The following is a 20,270-nucleotide window of genomic DNA, read 5'->3' as shown; positions in this document are numbered from 1 at the left end:
TTTATATTTTATAGTTTAATTTTATATATAGTAACATTATACATACCACATAACATTTTTGGTTTTATATAATCTTTTCTAAATTAGGATGATTTGATATGTTTAATATTAGTGGTCTTAAAAAATAATAAATTAAAGATTTAACCCGTATTGAAACGGTGGATTAATTATATTTTACTTTTTTATTAATGTTGATTCAAAAACCCGTCCCTCCAAATCCGTCTTGCCAAAAAACTATTTATTTTATTAATATTAATTTTATTAATAATATAACTCTGAATTATAATCTAAACATTTTAGCTAATAACATAAGAGTGCACCATATTTATTTAATAAGGGAATGTACCATATGACCCGAATGCACTTTTATCCAAATCCACCAAAAAAATCTTGCAAAAATAATATAGAGCTAAGAAAAGATAGTCGGTTTTGATAGATATAAGATTAGCAAATATATTAGTTAGCTTAAATTAGTTAAAGAATACAAATTGAAAAGGTATATTACACTTTATTGGAATATAGTATTAAAACTTATATAACACAGAGATTTGATAAAATTTTAATTGTTGAATACTTTTTTTTTGTGCTAATTTTTATGTGATTAAGATTTAATTGATTTCGTATATAAAATATTAAATTGACTTATTTGTTTATAATTTGGTAACATGTAGATATTTGAATATTTAGTATATTTTGCTTCAGTTTAGGAAATCTTTGATGACCCGTCTTTAGATCAAATAAGCTCTATAATCTAAATATTAACCTGCAGTATACCGCATGTAGGCTTATATTTTAGTTAAACTAAAAACTTTTATTGTAAAGATGATTAAAAAATATATGATATTATTTTATTTGATTTTAAATGTATAGTAAACTGTGAGTTGTATATGTTTTGTTGATATTATCTATATTGTTTAGTGTTTAAGATTATACGCTTGTAGTTTGATTGTTAATTTAAGAGTTTCACCTGTAGTATACCATCTTGTATTAATATCGATCTAAACCCGTCAATTCTAGGATTTTCCAGTTTGTATTAAAAATTGAATCACATCTAATATGTTATTAATTATTTGTAGTATATATAAATTATAAATTTTCAATATAATATGTATGAAATTGAATATAAATTTTTCAAATTATGACCCGTTACTCAGTAGAAAGTTTTCTTAAATTTTTTTTTCACCGTTATAATATTTTTTCATGTATGGAACAGTTTATATTTGTTTTTAAAAATTCAAATTATGGCATATGCGAAAAAACTCTAATTATTTTTTTATAATGATGATATTATTTTTCCGCAAAAATAGAATCATATAAAGATGAGAAGTGAACTATAATAATTAATAAAAAATTAATATGATAATTTAGATATCAAACATAATTTATTGATTTTAACTGGTTACTTTTTTGGAAATTAATAATGTATTTTGTTTTTCTAATTAAATTAAATTAATTAAAATTTAGATATCAAATCTTATATGTTGATTTTGATTGGTTATTATTTTTGGAAATTAATAATATATTTCGTTTTTTAATTAAATTTAATTAATTAAATTAGTATTTGACTTTTTAATCCTTAAAGAGATAAATTAATTTACTCTTTAAAATTTTATTTCTAATGGCATACCTATATAATTACTTACAAAAATTAAGGTTACATTTAAAATGTACTTCCCAAATAATATCGTAGGATTAGTAAGTAACTATCAGTATCATATTTATCAAAAGAACATACCTTTTTTTTTGTGGTATGCGATATGCATAACAAATCACAACATTTACGACCACTTTAGAATAATGTATTGATTGCCGCGACGAGACTAGGCCCACATAAAAAGAATGGGTGAATGGAGGCCCGTGAACTAGATTAACCCATGCATAATAACTAAGTGATATTAGAATTGAATCGAGTCAAGTGTGAGGCGTATGAGGTCAGACACCATTCATGAACTACAACAAGAACATTGTACTAAGTGAGAGAACTAGTCATTAGTGTTATGTATATCTCTTTAAGAATGATTGATGATTCTACAGTTTTAATCTTCTATATTTCTATTTCTTCGTGTGAAAAAAAATCTCAAACCAGTTTCTCTATATACAATGTTAACACCACACACTTCACTGTGTAGATTCTCCTGGTGGTTCACTCTCTTCTTCATCCTTAGAATCAACAGGCCTAAGTGAATCAAGACTGCAAAAACAAAAACGTCATTGATCCTCTCTAACAATCTCAAAGATAATAAAAATGACAAAACAAGAACCTGCAATTCTGTGGGACGCTCCAGGTGAAACCAGAGGATTGGTTACTATGAAGTGGTAAAGACTTGAAATCTCTCCAGTCTTGAAGCATGATTCTAAGATCATGAAGCTTACTATCCAAACCAAAGCAGCAATTCGCATGCATTGTACAAACAAGATTCAAATCTTTGCTTGGTTCACAGAATCCACCAAAATACACTGTGTTCAAGAACCTAATCCTAATCCTTAGTTTCCAAAGGAAAGGATCTGTCTTGATGAAGTTTAGAACATCCTGGTCGTGGTTTTTGGGGTACTTGGTCCTTGAATCATACCAGAACTTGTAGAAGCCTATACTTCGGTTATTGGCTCTCACAAAGGTAAATCCTCCATTTGGTCTATTCCTAAAATCATTCGGCCTTCCTATGTAATGGTCACAAGCAATCTGGAAATCACCGTCTTCGTAAAACCGTCGAAAAGGGTTCCTGAACCACATCACATCAGCATCCTAGAGAACAAAGACAATAGATCACTCAATAGAACAACCAACCAACAAGTTCTTTTCAAGAGTGAAAGAGAGACTTATACCGTGAAAACAAAGTTGTAACCCTTTTCAAGAACAGAGCGAAGGAAAGAGATTCGTCTCCACATCATTGTCAAGTAAGAAGGAGTCATGAAATAAGCTTCACCACCAGAGAAATCAACACCTTCTGTTTCAAGTCTGAAGCAATGCTTATGCAGTTCTTGACAACGTGAATAAGCTTTAGCATCCAAAGCAATGATCACCAAGTGTTTCAATAGCCTTCTTGTTCCTTTACCAATTCTAAAACTCTCAAAGAAAAGATCAATCACAGATCCTGGAGCCGCCCAAGCTTCATTCAAAGTTGTCAAAATCACTGTACCATCTTTAGTTGCTGCTCTACGCAATACTTCTTCTAGCTTAGGTTCCTCAATTTCCTCCTAAGAAACCAAAACCAGAATCAGAATCAAAATCGAACCAATTTCAATTTCGATTACCAAATCAAATCCCTAGAATCGAAGTCTAATGAAGTCGAAGATCGGATTTATGAATAAACACCAAATATATAGAAACAATGTGGAAGAAGAAGAATACTCACCGGAGACAGAGACGGAGATGGAGACGGAGACGAAGAAGAATCGTTGACAGAGGGGAAAATGCGAGAGAGGGTGGAGGAAGAGTCAGAGACGATTCGGAGATAACCAGAAGTTCTGTAGAGGGAGAAGCAGAAGCAGATGAAGAAGAGCAAGAGAACGGCTCGGAGTACATTGCCGGAGCACGGTGGGATTACGACGGAAGTTACGGCGGCGGCGGCGGAGGAAGAATGATTCTCGTCGGAGTAAGAATCGTTGAGTATCGCCGTCTTGGAATTGGAGCCAAAACGGTTCGATAGATTCATCTTCGCCGACGTTGACGACGTTGGTCATCGTCTGGGCGGTTATAAGGTAGTTTCAAGTTTTTTGAATGTAAAACGCGGCGTTTAATGAGTTTACCCTCCAACGATGAAACGCAGCGTTTAATGGGTTTTATCTGCGAGATTATTTTTTCTACCGTAGGATTGCCGACCAAAATAACAATGAACATTCTAAACCGTAGGATCTTGATATAGAAACGCTGCGTTTAGGGGTTATCCTTCAAAGATCAAAACACTGCGTTTGGCTCTGTTTGTTAATTTTCCGTTCAAAGGCGATCAAAACGCTGCGTTGATAATTTATCTAAACTTCATTTTCTAGGTTTCTCTACTAACATTCAATATCCTAGTTTCAAAAACACATCCGAATAGTTTCTCTGAACCTAAATCTTGCATAACTTATTTAGCTACCGAGGAGAGAAATTGACAGATTAAGATCAATCTTTGAAGAACCAAAGCAATCTTTGGATACGAATGGTGCTGAACAAGTCGAGACTGCTGCTTCACTCGTTTCGCTCACCACCGATGATCCATTGCTTCTCCAATGATGATGATTTAACGACAGAGACAACGACAAATCTTCTTCTTCTTCTTCGTGTTCTTGTTCCCGCCACTCCTCTGTTCCCTAATGAACCAAAAGACAAAATTAGTTACCAAACCGGACTAAAACCGGTTAAATGCCATTTATATGAAACTAATTAGATTCAATGACAAGTAGTACTTAAACCGGACTCAATCCCTTTGGATTTGACCAGTCTCAATCAGACCGGTTAGAACTCATAACCGGACTTGATTTTGTTTTGCAACATTAAATTTCCAAACCGGTTGACAAAAGAGAAATTTATTTATACCTTGGGGAAATGATGTGACAAAAACGTCGTCGTATCGTTCATCTTCTTGATGTGAAGAAAGTCAGCATCATCATCATAACCACCAGACTCTGAAGTCTGCTGCTCTTTTGTTCTTCCTCCTCCTCCTCCTCTGCACCAAAGTAAAAGGACAATTCAAATACAGACAAACAAAAAAGCAAAACACTTTTTTTTTTTTTTTACTGAAATAAAATTAAAAAACTTTGTCAGAAAACAATTATAAATAAAAATAAATACCTAAATGAAGAATGTGAAGAAAGAGGAAAAGAGTGAAAACCCAAAAGACAATCATTCCTTGTGTGTAAAGACAAGTTGTCATGAAGATAATAATCTTCTTCACTGTCTTGTCTTCTTCTTATTGAAGATGATGAGCTTTCTTCTGTGTAAGAAACAATAAAAACTAGTTAATGAATATTCTCTTATTTTCTGTTCTATTACTCTTGAAAAATATATAAATGTATTTATGACATTTGTCTTATGAATCATGACACTAGACCAATAGTACATACTACAAACAGATACAGTAAAATAATTAAATTCCATCCATTATTATGTGTTTGATGTTAACAGTTCAAATTAAAATCAACGGTCCCATTCTTTTTCCAAATATCATCATTGATTCATTTCATAATTATAAGGAAAAAAATAATACCTGGTTTCTCCAAAGTGAGCTTTGAACCTCCTCTATACATCTGTTTATATATATGTTCAAAACAATCAAAACAAGGTGTTATGAATGAAATATGAATAAAGAAGAAAACAAAATTGATGTTTTTGGTAAAATTAATTACTATTTACCTGAAGGTGGCTTTTGACATGTGAAATGGTAAGTCCCTTCACATCCATCATCTTAAGAACAAGTTTTGGTGTTGCTCCTGTTTCATCAAACCCAACAAAATATCAAAAAGGTGACTATGATGATTCTTTATGAAAAAAAACAAAAACTCAAACTTTATGAATGAAACAAAACAACAAAAGCGTGAAGGTTTTGACTCGGTAACTTGACAAAGATGATTCATTACGATGATGAAGATAAACAACACAATAAGGAAACTTCAAACCTTTTTTTTAGCATAAAAATCCAAACTTTGAAGATAAGAATGAAACAAAGTAACAAAAGTGTGAAGATTTTATTCAAAAACTGATTTTTTACGATGATTGAGACAAAAGAATGAGAAAAGTCCAATTTTTCTAGTTATATCGTAACTTTAGGATGTTTGAAGCAAACAAACACACAAAAGTTTGGTTTTTTTCACAAAAGATTTGAAGAGAAAAAAAGTATAATAAACTTACGGTGTTGACCACCGAGAATCTCGACGGCGTGAACGAAACAACGGTGAAGATCCGGCGTCCATCTAAGCCGTGGAACTGGAGACCGTACGTAAGGTCTAACTCCGTGAAATTTATTGCCGTTAAAGCTTCCGTTACCATTTCTACCACTAGACTTACCCATATCGTTTCAAGAACCCTAAAAACCGACACAAAGATTCGATTTTTACTTAAACCCAAGAGAAAAAAAGGTTTGATATGTTTTGGTTCTGTGAAGAGGAGAGAAAGAGAAACGAGGAGAGGAGGATTTGAGAGGTGTGTGGGTTGGGATTAAAAGAGCAAGTTTTTGTTTTTGGCTTCTTTCTTAAAGATGACTGTCTCTTTTTCCATCTATTCTTTTTGTCTCTTTTTGGATTCATTCATACTTATTATTATCTCTCTATATATGTTTTGCAAAATTCCAAAAAATAATTATTAAAACTTGAGAAATGTTTCATTCATTTTTTTTGTTAAATATCAATTTGAGTTCTTACGAAAAAACTACATTAATTAAAAGAGAGTTATAATTTTGTTGTTTAAGAATTGTTCATGACATATACGTGAGGAATTTGAGGATACGTAAACTATCGTAAAGTCAAAATTTCATAATCTGATATGGTTTATGGTTGGGTCACTTATTTAGACGATTAAACTAGCAAATAAAAAGAATGATGTTATAAAATTGGTTTATTATACTAAACAGAGAGGTGACATGTGTTTTTTGACCTACAAGCTTGTAGTAATCATACGAAAATCCATTTGACTTTGGTTACAAAAGTAGTAATCATACGAAAATCCATTTGACTTTGGTTACATTAGTCTTGACTCGTGACCCCATTCATTATTATCTTAAATAATTTTTTTAAATAGTTTTCGAGAGAATCATTGCATATCAACGTACCAGAGAACTACACAAGGCTACATACATAACTTGCATGAAAAGAACATAGATTCGAGTATTACCCTTGCCCCGATCGATATATAACCAATTGAACATACATTTGTTAGCTTAGCTGGTCAAAAGAATATACTTGTCATAGAAAAACCAAATTTTGTAAGAACACATAATATTTACCTTATAGGGATTTGGGATTTACCCAAATGAAGAAGTTTCCTCCACAGTACCTCAAACTTTACTTTCTCACTTTTTTCACGATAGGTTTTAGACCAAAACGAATAAATTTAAATGAAAATAGCCCAACTGCTTAGCTTTGACCATATAGCATAATTATTATTCCTATTTTTGTTTTTTGTTTTGTTTTTTTAGGGTTTCGTGTTAAACTTTCTGATTTCAAATAAATCACACAATTTTACAATGGTCCTTCGTTATGTCTTTTGGACCACCGTTTTGACTTCATTCCCCTAATTCCTTTACATTTTCTCCCATTTCCCATTCATTTTCCTTCTTATTGTTTTCTTTTTCACTCCCATAATAAGTGATAATAAATCTTAGGATAATATTTATAACAAGAATTATTTATTTTCCCCATTTTTCTTTTTCTCATTGCTGATTTGGTGTACATGGAAGACGAACCAAAACCATCATGTCCCTATATGGTAGCCGACAATAATTACTGATTTCGCCAGTTTTTTCCAACCATGGATTCAATATTTTAATCAACGAATTGTGGACATAAATCACGTTATTTTATCAGCTATTCTACTATTAACTACTTATATTAACATCAAATACTGTTTTTAAATGATGTATGTATTTCTTGTAAGAAATTAAGTACTAGTATATAATTTTTATGTAGTATTAGAAAGTAATTGATTTGTACTACATACTTACTCGTGGTTTACGTGGTATCAGCCATAATAATAAAAAAATAAGAAAAAGCCGATTGAGTATTAATTAAGAGAACAAAATTTAATAATTTATAATTTAACAAAGTCGTCGTCTTTATTCCACACATAAATCAGACATTTCTATACCCAACGAAAAAAACAATCAAATAATAAAATCTACACACAAAGTGAGGTCATTGACCTTTAAAATGTAGCCTATTGTGCTTTGCATTTTCTTCTCATTTATGCACATTCTCTAAATTATTATAAAAACGTGGAATTCTCTGCATATATGCCAAAATTCGCTTTAACGATTTTAAAAATGGTTTAGTGTTTGATTAGACGGTAATTAAAATATAATATTCAGTCACCAGCTTGTCAAAGACACACGAGTTGCTTATATTACCTATATATTGACTAGAAGAATAATACAAAAAGCTACCTAGGTTATGATCATTGATCAAAATAATCAAGTAAACACATTCCAAAAGGTTTTATCAGTGAAACAATTTTACTATATTCACTAATAAAGCCTTTTATTATCCTACTGATGATCATTGATCGATAAACACAATTGCATGGATGGATAAAATGTCTAACCGAGAGTTCAAGTCTCAAAAATCAAAATGGTTAGTACTAATACATGTATGAGAGAAAGTGGAAGCAAATGAAAATAATACATTAAATGAGTCTGGCAGAGACAAATAGCTCCAAGAGAAATTGAATGAGTAATTGACTGTGGAGGTCCATGATTCATGGCTTTTACCACAATCAAAACATTCAATAATTCTCTTTGCTTGTTTTTTTATTAATATTATAAAACTTTGTACATACATGTAAGATAATGTAACCCAACTGGATTTTGGACTATAAAAAACATAACATTCTTTTTTGTGTGTGGAAAATTTGGATGTGCAAATCTCACCGAACCATTCGACGATTATCAATGTTAATTTATTATTCTATTGGGTCAATTTTCTCATCACCCATTGATTGAATTCAATCATAGCACATGCAAGAACAAGGCAAATTCTAAGATGGTTAAAGTAATATAAAAGGTGTAATCCATGAAACACCTAGAGAGAACAGAGAAGAATTAGCCTTTTCACACCTAAAATAACATTAAACAAAAGTGAAAGAGAGTTGTTTAAAAGTTTGATTTGGGAATGGTTGGGCCACCAAAAAAATTACACAACTAATATATAAATTACAAGACAGAGAATATAATATACAACAATGTACACATGGATAGATATAGACATTGCATGGTTATGTGAAAAGGTTTAGAGTAGTGTGAGTGCATAATTATTGGAAGTAGGACCAAACAACTCTTGACTTTTCATCCTTAAGGATTGGAATTAGATTTGATATGTTTTCTTAGCATAACCTCTTTTATTCCTTTTTTTTTTCTTTTTCTTTCAAAAGCGTAACTTTTGCAATTTTTTTTTTTTTTTTTCATATGAAATTTTATTGATAAACTTGTTGTGCAACCAAGGTAGAATACAACCCCCAAAAAAGGAAAACTAAAACCGGCGAACGACATAAATGTTTCCGGAGTCAAAGCCGAAGGAAAACGTAATTAATGAAAACACAAAACAGAGATTTGTAAACCTAAATCGAAAGAGGTCGAACCCAACAACTAAAAGCAGAAACAAAGGCACAAACCCTTTTAAACTACTAATCTCTAGAATCAACAAGTCCTCTTTTCTGAAGCAACTACGGATGAGATTTACCAAAAATGCTCGCGGCCAACCTAAAGATAACATCAACCACCTCCTATCAATATGACTCTCAATATGAGAGCCAATCTATCGTAACTTCTACGATTCTTGTTCCATGTTTTTATGCCTTCCACATATCAAGGAATATATAACTACAAAGTGGTATACTTTTTTTCGTATCTATAATCCTCTTTTGATTCTATCATAAATGACAACTCATTTTCTGTCGGATTCCTCTAATCACCATTACCGTTTAGACTTCTAGTATTTCACTAATTTCGTTAGATGGTTCTTCCAGTGAAGTGATTTGGTTCTATAAGCAATGTGTCAGTGATCTCATATATATTTTTTATTTCTCACAGATTAAAGATAGAAAACCAACAAAAAGATGAGTTTTGCATCTTATTTTTTGGGAAACCACTCCAAGTTAAAAAGAGTTCAAAAAAAAAAAAAAGATAGAGAATCTTGAACATTCACATCTGAAAATGTAGCAACAATTTTTCATCACTAGCAAGAAGAAAAAGATTGAAAAGCAGAGTCCCCACCATCTTCACAGTTCCAGAGAATCCCTGTCCAAATATTTTCAGAGTGTGAATTAGGACTCAGAAGAATGAATAAACAATCAAATCAGGAGAAAACAAAATCATTGTCATGTTGAAGAATCTTAGACCAAGTATTTAGGGGTCTATCTTTATAACAGAGAAAACACCCATTGGTGTCAAATCATAATGGCATATACAATGAACAAGTAGTGAAACACATAAGAACGATATGAAAAAGGAAAGAATCACACAAGCATGCAAGAGTACTCAATGGCAAGTGAGAACAAGAAGATGAGAGACATTAAGAGATTTGTTCTGTAGCTGTTGTGACATAAAATACCAAAACAACAAAGCAGAAAACGTTTAGACACAGGTATGTAGTTGGTGCTGTAATTATACAATTCTTCTCACGGATTTATAAGTAACACAAAGTGACTGTACCAATTCTTAGCCATGAATATCTGAGACACAATTTACAAGTTCACAAAAGATATATATCAATCATAAGAATTTCAAAGCCTAGAAGTGTGAGATCATAAATCAAACATAAAAGATATAGTCTAACGAATAGACTTGGGTCTAGTTAATCAGTGAAACTCTCTTGTATCCTTTTTAAGGGTCTGTAACACAAAGCGACTGTAACAATTGCTAGTCATGATATCAGATTACAAGATCTTAAAACAGAGAACGGGCAAAAGAAGTTGTAAACACAAAAGATATAGTCTAACGACTTGAATTGTGTCCTGTTAAGCAGTGAAACACTCTTATATCCTCTACGGGTCTGTAACACAAAGTCACTGTAACAATTGCTAGTCATGATATCTGAGACACTATTTACAAGTTCATCGAACATATAACTTGCAAACATAAAAGATATAGTCTAACGAATTGAATTGTGTCCTGTTAATCAGTAAAACACACTTAAATCCTTATATAGTCTAAAGGTTCCAGCAAATTAGTGCTACTGATTACTTAAAGACTTATCTATTAAGCTTTGAAAAGGAAACATCATGAAAAAACAAAATCTGTAGAAAATCCAGTCAATGATGGAATTTTCCTTATCCAAACTTCAGATATCATTGAGATACTTTACAACAAGAAGTACAAAGTCCAGACATTTCTCTAACATGATTGATACAGAACAATTGTGATTGCAGTCTAAGAGAAATTGAATCCAATTGTAGTCAAATGTTCACAACAGAGGCAACAAAATTGCTAAGACGAGAGAATTCACAATTCAAAACCAAGATAATGCATTAGACATCTAATTGAACAAGCAATCTCATTTATTCCCAATGAAACCCTAATTTGGAATTTGAAGAACACGAAGATCTGATCATGTAGCAGAAGAAACAAACCAATTCAATCAAATCAACCAAAACACAAGAAATCGAAAAACTATAGACTAACCGGAATCTGGAATCGGCAAATTGGAGAAGGAATCGAATCCTAAGCATTAGCAGTTTTAGGGATAAGAGGAACAGCAGCGTTTCCTTGTAGTTTATTCTGTTTAGCCAAAGCTTCTTCTTCACGGATCTTCTTCATCGCAAGCATTCTCTCCATAACAAGCTCGTATTCACACTTCTCATAAACGTGACGCTCGTCTTCACATTTCCATGGAAGGTAAAACTCAGCCTGACGACATTTGTTGAGCGGAATCAAGAGATGAGCGCACATATCTCTAGATCCAAGTGCTATTTTAGCTGCAGACATCTCTTCTTGCGTTGCGATCATCTTCTTCGATGAACCTGGAACCTCCATTTTCGCGATCCCCAAACCTCACAACGATACTCTCTTCTTCTTCTTCGATTTTATTGACCCGGAACATTCTTCTTCTCCGGGTCATATTTGTGCCCGTTTGATATGGGCCAAAAGCCCATTTGATTTACTAAGCCTATGGACAATTTCTCTCAATTTAGTATTCGAACCCTGAATTGTTTATAATATTGCAAATGCGACTTAAACTTTTGAAATTGAAAGGAAAAGTACACAGCAATGTTGTTATTGATACAGAGACAGTTACAGTTGAAAGAAACAAACTTTTGTATGTAATGAAAGTAGATAGATAACAGCATTACTACGACGAAGCTTTCTTTTGCTTATACCTAGCAGCAGAGAAGAAGTAAACCGCCATGTTCACAAGGCTAAGACCAGCCAAGAGCCAGAAGAAGTAATCGAGATGACCTGAATTGAGATTATCCGAAATCCAACCTTCTTGCCCATTTCTTGTTGTAAAATAAGTCACGAGCGTGAGGATCAACGAGCTCAAGTAGTTACCAAGTGCATTGGTCAAAAGAGCCAAGGCACTGCACAAGCTTCTCATTGCATCTGGAGATTGGTCGTAGAAGAACTCGAGCTGACCGATGAAGTAGAATACTTCGGCTGCACCGAGAATGAAGTACTGTGGAATCTGCCACAAGACGGATATGGGAACTGGGGCTCCTGACTCGACTAATCCAAGATCGTTGGCCATATGGAGACGGATGATTTCGACGATAGCTGCAGCTGCCATACAGAGAACAGAGACAAACAGACCAATTCCCATTCTTTGTATCTCAGTGAATCCTTTGTCTACTCCTGTGAACTTTCTTGCTAAGGGAACGATGAACCGGTCGTAGAGCGGCACCCAGATGATGACGCTTGCTGTGTCGAATGTCCCGAGTGCTGCAGGAGGAAGCTGGAATGATCCAATTTTGCAGTTCATGGCTCGGCCTTGTTGAACAAACATTGTGGACATTTGTGCGTATACAGCTGAGAAAATGATACCAGAAGCCCAGATTGGGAACATTCGGATCAGAATCTTGAGTTCTTCGACTTGCGTAACCGTGCATAGTCTCCACGAGTTGGAATAATCTCCGGATTTCGATTCTTCTTCTGAGATAACAGCGGCTTTGTCAAGATACCTGCATCATACCAGAATAACTTGTTAAACCAAGTAAAGCTATACATTACTGGAAAGCAATGAAGCGGATATTTACTGGCAATCATCGGTATGCTCGATTTTTCTACTTCCAGCAATAGCAGAGTTCTTGTCTTGAGTTTCATACAGAAGTGTGGCGTCTTCAGGGACTTTGACAGACGATTTCCGGAACGAAGCAACCACGACTTGGGAAATCCGAGTTATAGGGCTTCCTCCAGGTTTCTGAAACCTATAAAGAGGTGTGCCAAAGAAGAAACTTGCAATGGCTAGTCCCATGAACACTGTTGGTATCCCAAACCCTAAACCCCACCCGCGATTCTCTTGAATCCAAACTAGAAGACTAGATGACACAAGTGCTCCAATATTGATGGAGAAGTAAAACCAGTTAAAGAACGAAGCTTTTCTAACTCGTTCCCGAGAGTCCGTGTCATCAAACTGATCGGCACCGAAGGATGAGACACACGGTTTGATACCTCCAGTTCCAAGAGCGATCAGGTAAAGCCCACCAAAGAACATCGCATACTGAGCTGGCGTTGCAGATGGACAAAAGTCACCAATACATTCCGCTGGCTTCAATGCCGGAACTGAAGCTGAAAGAGTTAACGCAGACATCCCCTAAACAAATACAAAAACCTATCAGTAATCAGGAGCAAACAAACCAAACCAAACATTACACAGAGAAGCAATGCTTACGATGAAATAAATCCCGGAGAAACAAGCGATGGTCCAGTAACGTCCCCAGTAAGCATCAGCCAGAACAGCTCCAATGAGAGGAGTGAGATAACAAGTCCCTTGCCATGTGGTAACGTTTGTAGCAGCAGAAACATTTCCTTGGTGAAGCTTAGTGGTGAGGTAAGTGATTAAATTCCCAGCAATACCATAGTAAGCTAGCCTCTCACAACATTCATTACCAAGAATAAAAGGACAAGCTTTCCAGTTTCCTGTTTTCTCCTTCAATGGTGGGTTTCCATTAAAGTCCACTGAACCATCTTCAGCATACAATTTCACTTCCTACTTAAAACAAATTCACAAAACATTTTTGATTAGCTAACTAAACTATAACTGTATCAAAGCTCGAAACTTTGATCTATATCTACTTGCAAAATTCAAACATTGGAATCATCAATTAGATAAAACAGTGATTGCCCAGAAAAGATCTCAATAAACCCAGAAAGAAAATGCATAAGATCAATCTAAAGTCAAGATTTTGGAATTGAGTAAAATCAAAATTCGCTAACCTAAGTGATTAATTGAAATTGAACAAACCTGTAAAATTAAACCTTCTTCGATGAGAGGTCTTGCTTCTTCTTCGATGGAACCCATCGTTTTCGTTTTTTGAGCTGAACCAATTTAGATTCCTTACGTTGAAGCTACCTATCTAACGATACTCTATTATTTATCGGAGACGTGACGGCTTTTTATTTTACTTTTCCCGGCGACTTATTGGAAAATAAAAATCAAAACTTTGATTATAATAAGAGAAGTAATTAACAAAACTCATCTTTTTACGAATTTTTTGTTATTATTATGACGTAAAGATAGAATTGTGGATCAACCTGTTACCTGTCCATGTCTCAAGTTGTTGATATCACTCTAATCAAGAATTTTTTTTTTACATATATGTGTTTCTAAAACAATACATCATCAATACGTTGTTGATATCAGTAAATCGTTTGGGGACTCAGATAACAAACAGTAATTATCAGCCAATCTCTCTATAAACCCTGAAAGAACAAGAATGCTCAATAATATGTAGCTCAAGTCAGCAAAATTAGGAGAAATGGAAATTAAAACTCGATAACCTAGATCATTAATTGTACGTTGAAACTATATAAACTCTCCTATTATTTTTTGGTAAATGTGACAAATTTTTTATATTCCTTTTCCCGGCGAAATTTGTTTTTATTGGACTATAGACATCGGCTTTGTTTACATATTTTTCTAAGGTCTGTGCTTAAACTTCAAATGGGAATTATATATATATATATATATTTTCTTTGTGATTCACATAGAAATTAATTTGTGTTTTTATCACAAAATCATTTCATAACTATATGTGGCCAACTTTGATTGATTCCACAACTTGATTCATAGGGTGCATAGAGAATGTGGTACGACCATCTATAGATTCATCATCCATCATCTCTTGTAAGAACAAAATCATTTGTTTCTATATCAAATAAGGTGTTATAAAAACTAAAAAAAAAAAGATTCTCCACAACTTGAGTCCATAGAGAGTGTGGTACTACGACCATCTATAGATTCATCATCCATCATCCCTTGTAAAAACAAACTCTTTTGTTTTTATATAAGATAAGGTGTTATAAAAACTAAAAAAAAAAAATATTCTCCACAACCCAAGAGAAAATTCGGTAAAACAAACAGCTTTGAGAAAATGAAAAAGAACACAAATGTATGGTGCAAAGAAGAAACTAGTCTCAAGAGAGAAAATATTGATTTTATCTAATACTCTACAAAAACCCAAAACTCTTGAAAACATAACATAATTTTCTCAAATGTATTGTGCAAATAAGAAACTAGTAGAAAATAAATGATAAGATTGATTAGCTATTGACTAAAGAAAACCTTTAATTCTATACACAAATTTTTTCGAGAAAATAATTTACCTTTCGTTTAACGAAAGATTAGAATTTTTTTTTACATTTAGCGATACTTCGCTGGGATAGAAGAAGTGATGCTAGTATCTTATCCCATCTCTTAAGTCCGTAATTTTTTATCCCCTCGAGTAGAAGAACAAGTAGAAGATTATCTTCCTGCGATTTCATTCGTCGTATATTAAAAAGGGTATATAATTTTCTCGAAAAGTATTTGAGAAATATAAAAATAAGGTGTAGATGAATTGAAAGAGAGATGATAGATGGTTTAGGGCAAACAAGTGAAGTAGAGTCTAGATTATATAGGTTTGTGTAAGTATTTGTTTTTTACGTGAGAAATTATTTTAATGTGGGCTTTAATATTATTAGTAAGTAATGTGTGGCTTTATTCTTTTGCTCATTTGGATGATTAAATTAGGCAAAATTTTCAAACTCATTTGACTAAACATAATTGGACAATTTGAATGGAGATGGATTAGTCAAAATAACAAATGACAAATATGCTCTAATTCTTCAAACGATCATTTTGTTTATAAAATTTTATATAGAAAAACTAGATAATCACAGAAAAAAAAACAAAACAATCTGCCTATACGATTACAAAGTGTTAAGAATTTATATGCAATGAGTCGGAATCCTAAACTAAGAAACATTTTTTATAATGATCGGTACAAGTATGTAACCGATCAGTTCTGGACATCTTATGTACTGACTCTTACGATTGTCAAGGTCGGTCGTGATCTTCAATCTTTTTTCATTTGATGCATTTTGCTGATTTGCTCTATTTTCCTAAACTCCCAGTTTTATCCAAACAAATCCAAAAACTTTACTTGACAAGAAAATTCAATAATATATACTACAAAGACATAAAAGTGTTAAAAATATATAATAATTTAACAAATTTGTTTTAGTTTTAGTTTTGTGAGTTTGTTAGTTTGTTAAACGGAGTTGTTAACAAATTAGTTGTTTTCTTGAATTAATCAATCTACTTGTACAATTGGTTTTATTAGTTAACTGAGTTAGTTTCTCTCTACTCTTTCGTTTACGTTCTCTCTTTACTTTAGCTTCAATATCCAAACAGTGATATTGATACCTTTGGAAACTATAAAACCATAAATGTCGAATAACTCACACATATTTACATATAGTGAAAAATATTACAAAATATTACAATCACAAGAAGAATAATTAATTATGTAGATACCACACACATATATATATATATATATATATATATATTTATATATAATTAATTCTTTTTTTTGTGCAAAATTTACAATAATTAATTAATATATGATTTCATGTCTCTTTCTTCTTACTCACACGTGATTTCACTTCATATCTCTTAACCAAAATATACAATAATTTTTTTTGTTTGATTAAAAAAAAAACCATAAATGTCGTATGTGGTATAGGTAGTTTCACTTGATGGACTCATAATCAGTTGAAATAGTTAGTCTTAGATCAAATATAATTCAGGTTTAAACACACACAAAAAAATCAAATATAATATTTCTATACTCTATCTATGATTATCTATGATGAAAAAAGAAGAAAGATTATTCATGGCTCAAATTTTAAGTCAAAAAGCCTCAAAACTAAGAACAAATCTCTAATTGGAATTGTGTAATTTATTATGTTGTAAATATATCCTAAAGCCAAAACAGAGGGCCATAAATTTCAGTTTGCAACACAAAGGCCCAAACATTTTGAAAGTACACACAAGAGCCTCCATGGCATTAACCCAATGCCAGATAAGAGAGATCAAGCCTTTTTGTGAGTGTATCTCACAAGAGCCTCCATGGCATTAACACCTAATTTGGTGTGTTATGGTTGGAGTTGCTCTTGGTACTAGCATTCGCCTTTACACTGAGTGGTGTGACGACAATATTGTCAAAATTTTATGCTCCGTTAACTCTACATACTGTTTGATTTGGTATGACAAAGTTTTTACTTTAAAAGGAGTTAATAGTAGTGAGTGTTTCTTTGGTTTCTTTCTTTCAGAATCCTACCGAGCATTGTGTTAACGGAGTTAGTATATATATTAAGTCATACAATTTGATTTTCATTCAAGTTATTGGATAAAGACCATATAATATAATGGCCAGTTTTTAATTTTTGTCTAGAAAAGAGCTACAAACTTTGCTAAAATTTCAGTGGCAAGTGACAAAAGTTGGAAAATAAGGACATACTAAGCCGTAGTAACCAGAAAAATACAAATGGCAAACTGAAGAGTTTGGATCAAGATCGAGAGCAACGAGATTATCTTGACAGCGAAGTGAGAGAATGACTTTATTGGTGTCCCTGGAGATGGTTAAAGGTGTGAGAGGCTGCTTGGTGATACCACCAAACCAAGTGGAAGTAGAAACCAAATCAACCGAGAAGATCCTCTCCCATGTGTTGTTATCTTCAACTCTCCATCAAAACTCTTGCTTGCAATCTTTCTTCAACTCTGAAATACAGAGACGACCATCAAGATTGCATAAACCAATCTTGTCACCAGAGGCATCACGGGTAATAAAAGGCGGTGTTTGGATGACTTGAAACATCTCTGTGTGTAAATCTAAAACTATGAGTTTGGTTTGTGTTGTTGCATATCCTTCCTCATCTCCCGTGAGCCAGTAGAGTGATCCGTTTGCAAACACCGGCCTCTGATCGCACAAGATCTGATGATGATCAAGAGAAGTAGTATTCACGAACCTCCATTTTTTTCCATCTAAATCCAAAACCTCGCACGTAGGAGGAGTAGCAGGAGAAGTATTATACATCCATACTAGTTTATAACTTCCACTAACGCTGTCTTTCCCAACTCCAATCTGAGAACATGTCATGACTGGGTCTAGAACAGGATTTGGATCTTGAACTGGCTCCAGCTCCACCTCCGGGTTTGGCTTGTATATACAAAGCTGTTGGATTCTCGATAGAGGGAGTTCTATGAACATTGTTGTGGCCGGATTCATTACTTCCACTGCTCTTGTAGTGTCGTAGAAGCAGACAAGGCCATCACAGCTCTCGGAAATATCGAGAAACCCCTTATATCCTTCGAATTCGAAAGCTTGTTCATCTCCCTCAGAAACTGACGTCTTCTCCAAGGCAACTGTTTTTAAAAACAGAGTGTCCTCTGCACGATCTACAAAATCATCACAAACAAAAAGGAGTTTGCATCCTTTGCTTTTCTCAAGAGCCATGTGTCTTTTTCCGAAATACTTCGACGTGATCAGAGTTCTCCAGTGTTTTGACACAGTTTGAAATCTCGTGAGCGATTTCACCGGCAGCCTCACCAAGATTTCTTCGACGATTTCGTTAGGTATATGGATCTTCTCAAACTCTTTTCTTCTTCGTTTGATTTCTTTTCTTGCGGACAAAGAAACTTATTTGATCGTAAGGAGTTTCTCCATCGATTTCTTCTGACTCTTGTGAAATTCAATGTGCGCTGAATTTATAAGTTCTGTTTCCATATTTTCTTTGTAACCGTCATAAAGAGTGGCTGGAATCAACGTGAATTATGATGTATATATCTATATAGTTTAATGTTTCTTTGTTATTTTTTTATTTGAGAATTGTTTTCCGTTATTATCCATGGCTCAAAGCCTCAAACTTTTAAGATTAAAATAACTACAAAATTGTTAGAACAAATCTCTAATTGGAATAATGTAATTCATTTACATAGTAAATAATACTAAGATTTGCCTAGATTAACTCAAATCTTAGATTGACGTAAATAACTTCTGAATCCAAGAACTATAATAATTCAAAATTTAACTAAATTCCCCTAAAATAAAATAAAAACAAATTTGTGAGTGATTATTTTGGCGATTATCGTCTTTCTCTCTCTTCTCCTTACGTTGGTGTCGGTTCATGTTTTTCGCCGGATATCTCATCTTGTTGGCCGCGAGAACTGGTTTTGCCACTCATTACACCATTGGTTGGGTTGTCCAAAATCTGTCGTGACGAAACTGACCAAACAGTCTCCCGGCTCAATTCATTATGGGACCTATGGCAAAACCCAAAATAAAATAAAATTTCTTAGTAAATTTTTTTTTTTGAAATATTGGGGCCTTTTAGTCTTAACAATTTTTTTGAAATTAGTTAGTAACCCTAGGCATTTGCCTACCTTGCCACCCCCAGAGACGGGCCTGTCTCGAACAAATCACGATCCGTCGTCAAGCAAGATTAACATAACTTGTTGTGACCATCATCACCATGAAGAAGCAGATCTTGTCGCAAACATCATGGGCACCATCACCAACGTATGTTGCATCAAACATACGACCAGTGCGTTGTTCTCTTCTCTCTTGGTGCGGTTTAATCATTTCATAGTAACTGCCATGTCTCTCTTTCATAAAATTTTCTTATGGTTTCCATTACAATGGAGCCGATTTCTTTGCCTCCTTCTCTTCATGGGAACGGTAAATTTCTATTTCGATGCCGGTGTGGAGAAGTTGTTCGACGGATCCGCTAAGCATCTTTTATGTCTGTGATGGGAACATCCCATTGCGATGTCAATTTGGCAATACATTGCCAATCTTCGATTGACTCTGGTGCGCTTCCTAGTGAACCGTTGCAAGAGGTTTTAGCCGAAGATCAAATGAGGCTCGTAGCGACTCTTCCTCACAACTGGTGCTTCGGTCGACGAATATGGGTTCCGGGAATATTATGTCTTCGAAGATTTGACAAATTGGCGCAAGAGAAAATGAAAACTAATGGATTGAATCCGTTAGTGAGTCTTGTAAAAGGAAAATCCATAGTCATTAACCGGTGCAGAGCGTTTCAAAAAGCATGATTCAGAACCATTTCGAGCAACTTACCAAATTCTTCGTTTTATTAAAGTAATGCAGAAAG

The 20,270-nt window shown here is 33.6% G+C and overlaps 7 protein-coding genes and 1 long non-coding RNA gene across 11 annotated transcripts; 1 reads left to right on the top strand and 7 right to left on the bottom strand.

Annotated features, from left to right (window-relative positions):
* Window positions 1-2,118: 2,118 nt before the first annotated feature.
* Window positions 2,119-3,689, bottom strand: AT2G02061 (Nucleotide-diphospho-sugar transferase family protein; the record flags this gene model as incomplete). Of its 2 annotated transcripts, NM_001124781.1 has the most annotated exons (4): window positions 2,119-2,191; window positions 2,262-2,743; window positions 2,824-3,195; window positions 3,354-3,653. In NM_001124781.1, 4 exons carry the CDS (start codon window positions 3,651-3,653, stop codon window positions 2,119-2,121), a joined length of 1,227 nt encoding a protein of 408 aa, NP_001118253.1. The 2 variants fall into 2 exon arrangements, with proteins under 2 accessions (NP_001118253.1, NP_001325345.1); NM_001335090.1 differs by lacking the exon at window positions 2,119-2,191 and having other exon boundaries at window positions 2,230-2,743; window positions 3,354-3,689.
* Window positions 3,690-3,817: 128 nt separating this feature from the next.
* AT2G02060 (Homeodomain-like superfamily protein) lies at window positions 3,818-6,933 on the bottom strand. 3 transcript variants are annotated; one of them, NM_001335088.1, is made up of 7 exons: window positions 6,918-6,933; window positions 5,828-6,002; window positions 5,333-5,409; window positions 5,187-5,226; window positions 4,772-4,913; window positions 4,517-4,646; window positions 3,900-4,290 (listed from the first exon to the last, which is right to left on the bottom strand). In NM_001335088.1, the coding sequence occupies exons 2-7, from the start codon at window positions 5,985-5,987 to the stop codon at window positions 4,069-4,071; spliced, it is 771 nt and encodes a 256-aa protein (NP_001324905.1). In that variant the 5' UTR covers window positions 5,988-6,002; window positions 6,918-6,933; the 3' UTR covers window positions 3,900-4,068. The 3 variants fall into 3 exon arrangements, with proteins under 3 accessions (NP_565281.2, NP_001324905.1, NP_001324904.1); NM_126267.3 differs by lacking the exon at window positions 6,918-6,933 and having other exon boundaries at window positions 3,818-4,290; window positions 5,828-6,297; NM_001335089.1 differs by lacking the exons at window positions 5,828-6,002; window positions 6,918-6,933 and adding an exon at window positions 5,596-5,633 and having other exon boundaries at window positions 3,908-4,290.
* A 2,686-nt stretch (window positions 6,934-9,619) lies between these two features.
* On the bottom strand, window positions 9,620-11,726 carry AT2G02050 (NADH-ubiquinone oxidoreductase B18 subunit). Its single transcript, NM_126266.5, has 2 exons — window positions 11,304-11,726; window positions 9,620-9,920 (listed from the first exon to the last, which is right to left on the bottom strand). Exon 1 carries the CDS (start codon window positions 11,652-11,654, stop codon window positions 11,343-11,345), a length of 312 nt encoding a protein of 103 aa, NP_565280.1. The 5' UTR covers window positions 11,655-11,726; the 3' UTR covers window positions 9,620-9,920; window positions 11,304-11,342.
* Window positions 11,727-11,736: 10 nt separating this feature from the next.
* On the bottom strand, window positions 11,737-14,280 carry PTR2 (peptide transporter 2). Its single transcript, NM_126265.4, has 4 exons — window positions 14,080-14,280; window positions 13,507-13,824; window positions 12,872-13,428; window positions 11,737-12,796 (listed from the first exon to the last, which is right to left on the bottom strand). Exons 1-4 carry the CDS (start codon window positions 14,134-14,136, stop codon window positions 11,971-11,973), a joined length of 1,758 nt encoding a protein of 585 aa, NP_178313.1. The 5' UTR covers window positions 14,137-14,280; the 3' UTR covers window positions 11,737-11,970.
* Window positions 14,281-17,075: 2,795 nt separating this feature from the next.
* AT2G04175 lies at window positions 17,076-17,603 on the bottom strand. The gene has a single exon (NR_139990.1). It is a non-coding gene; the product is annotated as an other RNA (long non-coding RNA).
* A 245-nt stretch (window positions 17,604-17,848) lies between these two features.
* AT2G02030 (F-box family protein) lies at window positions 17,849-19,343 on the bottom strand (the record flags this gene model as incomplete). The annotated part of the gene is made up of 2 exons (NM_126264.1): window positions 17,849-18,782; window positions 19,273-19,343. The coding sequence occupies 2 exons, from the start codon at window positions 19,341-19,343 to the stop codon at window positions 17,849-17,851; spliced, it is 1,005 nt and encodes a 334-aa protein (NP_178312.1).
* A 248-nt stretch (window positions 19,344-19,591) lies between these two features.
* AT2G02026 (uncharacterized protein) lies at window positions 19,592-19,771 on the bottom strand (the record flags this gene model as incomplete). Its single annotated transcript, NM_001124780.1, has 1 exon — window positions 19,592-19,771. The coding sequence occupies one exon, from the start codon at window positions 19,769-19,771 to the stop codon at window positions 19,592-19,594; it is 180 nt and encodes a 59-aa protein (NP_001118252.1).
* Window positions 19,772-19,847: 76 nt separating this feature from the next.
* AT2G02023 (uncharacterized protein) lies at window positions 19,848-20,211 on the top strand (the record flags this gene model as incomplete). Its single annotated transcript, NM_001161014.2, has 1 exon — window positions 19,848-20,211. The coding sequence occupies exon 1, from the start codon at window positions 19,900-19,902 to the stop codon at window positions 20,209-20,211; it is 312 nt and encodes a 103-aa protein (NP_001154486.1). The 5' UTR covers window positions 19,848-19,899.
* Window positions 20,212-20,270: the final 59 nt, after the last annotated feature.

This window comes from Arabidopsis thaliana, chromosome 2 (assembly GCF_000001735.4).
Source record: "Arabidopsis thaliana chromosome 2, partial sequence".
NCBI classification, from domain to species: domain Eukaryota; kingdom Viridiplantae; phylum Streptophyta; class Magnoliopsida; order Brassicales; family Brassicaceae; genus Arabidopsis; species Arabidopsis thaliana.
Note: the sequence above shows the minus strand (reverse complement) of the source record. Positions and strands in the feature narration are given on the sequence as shown.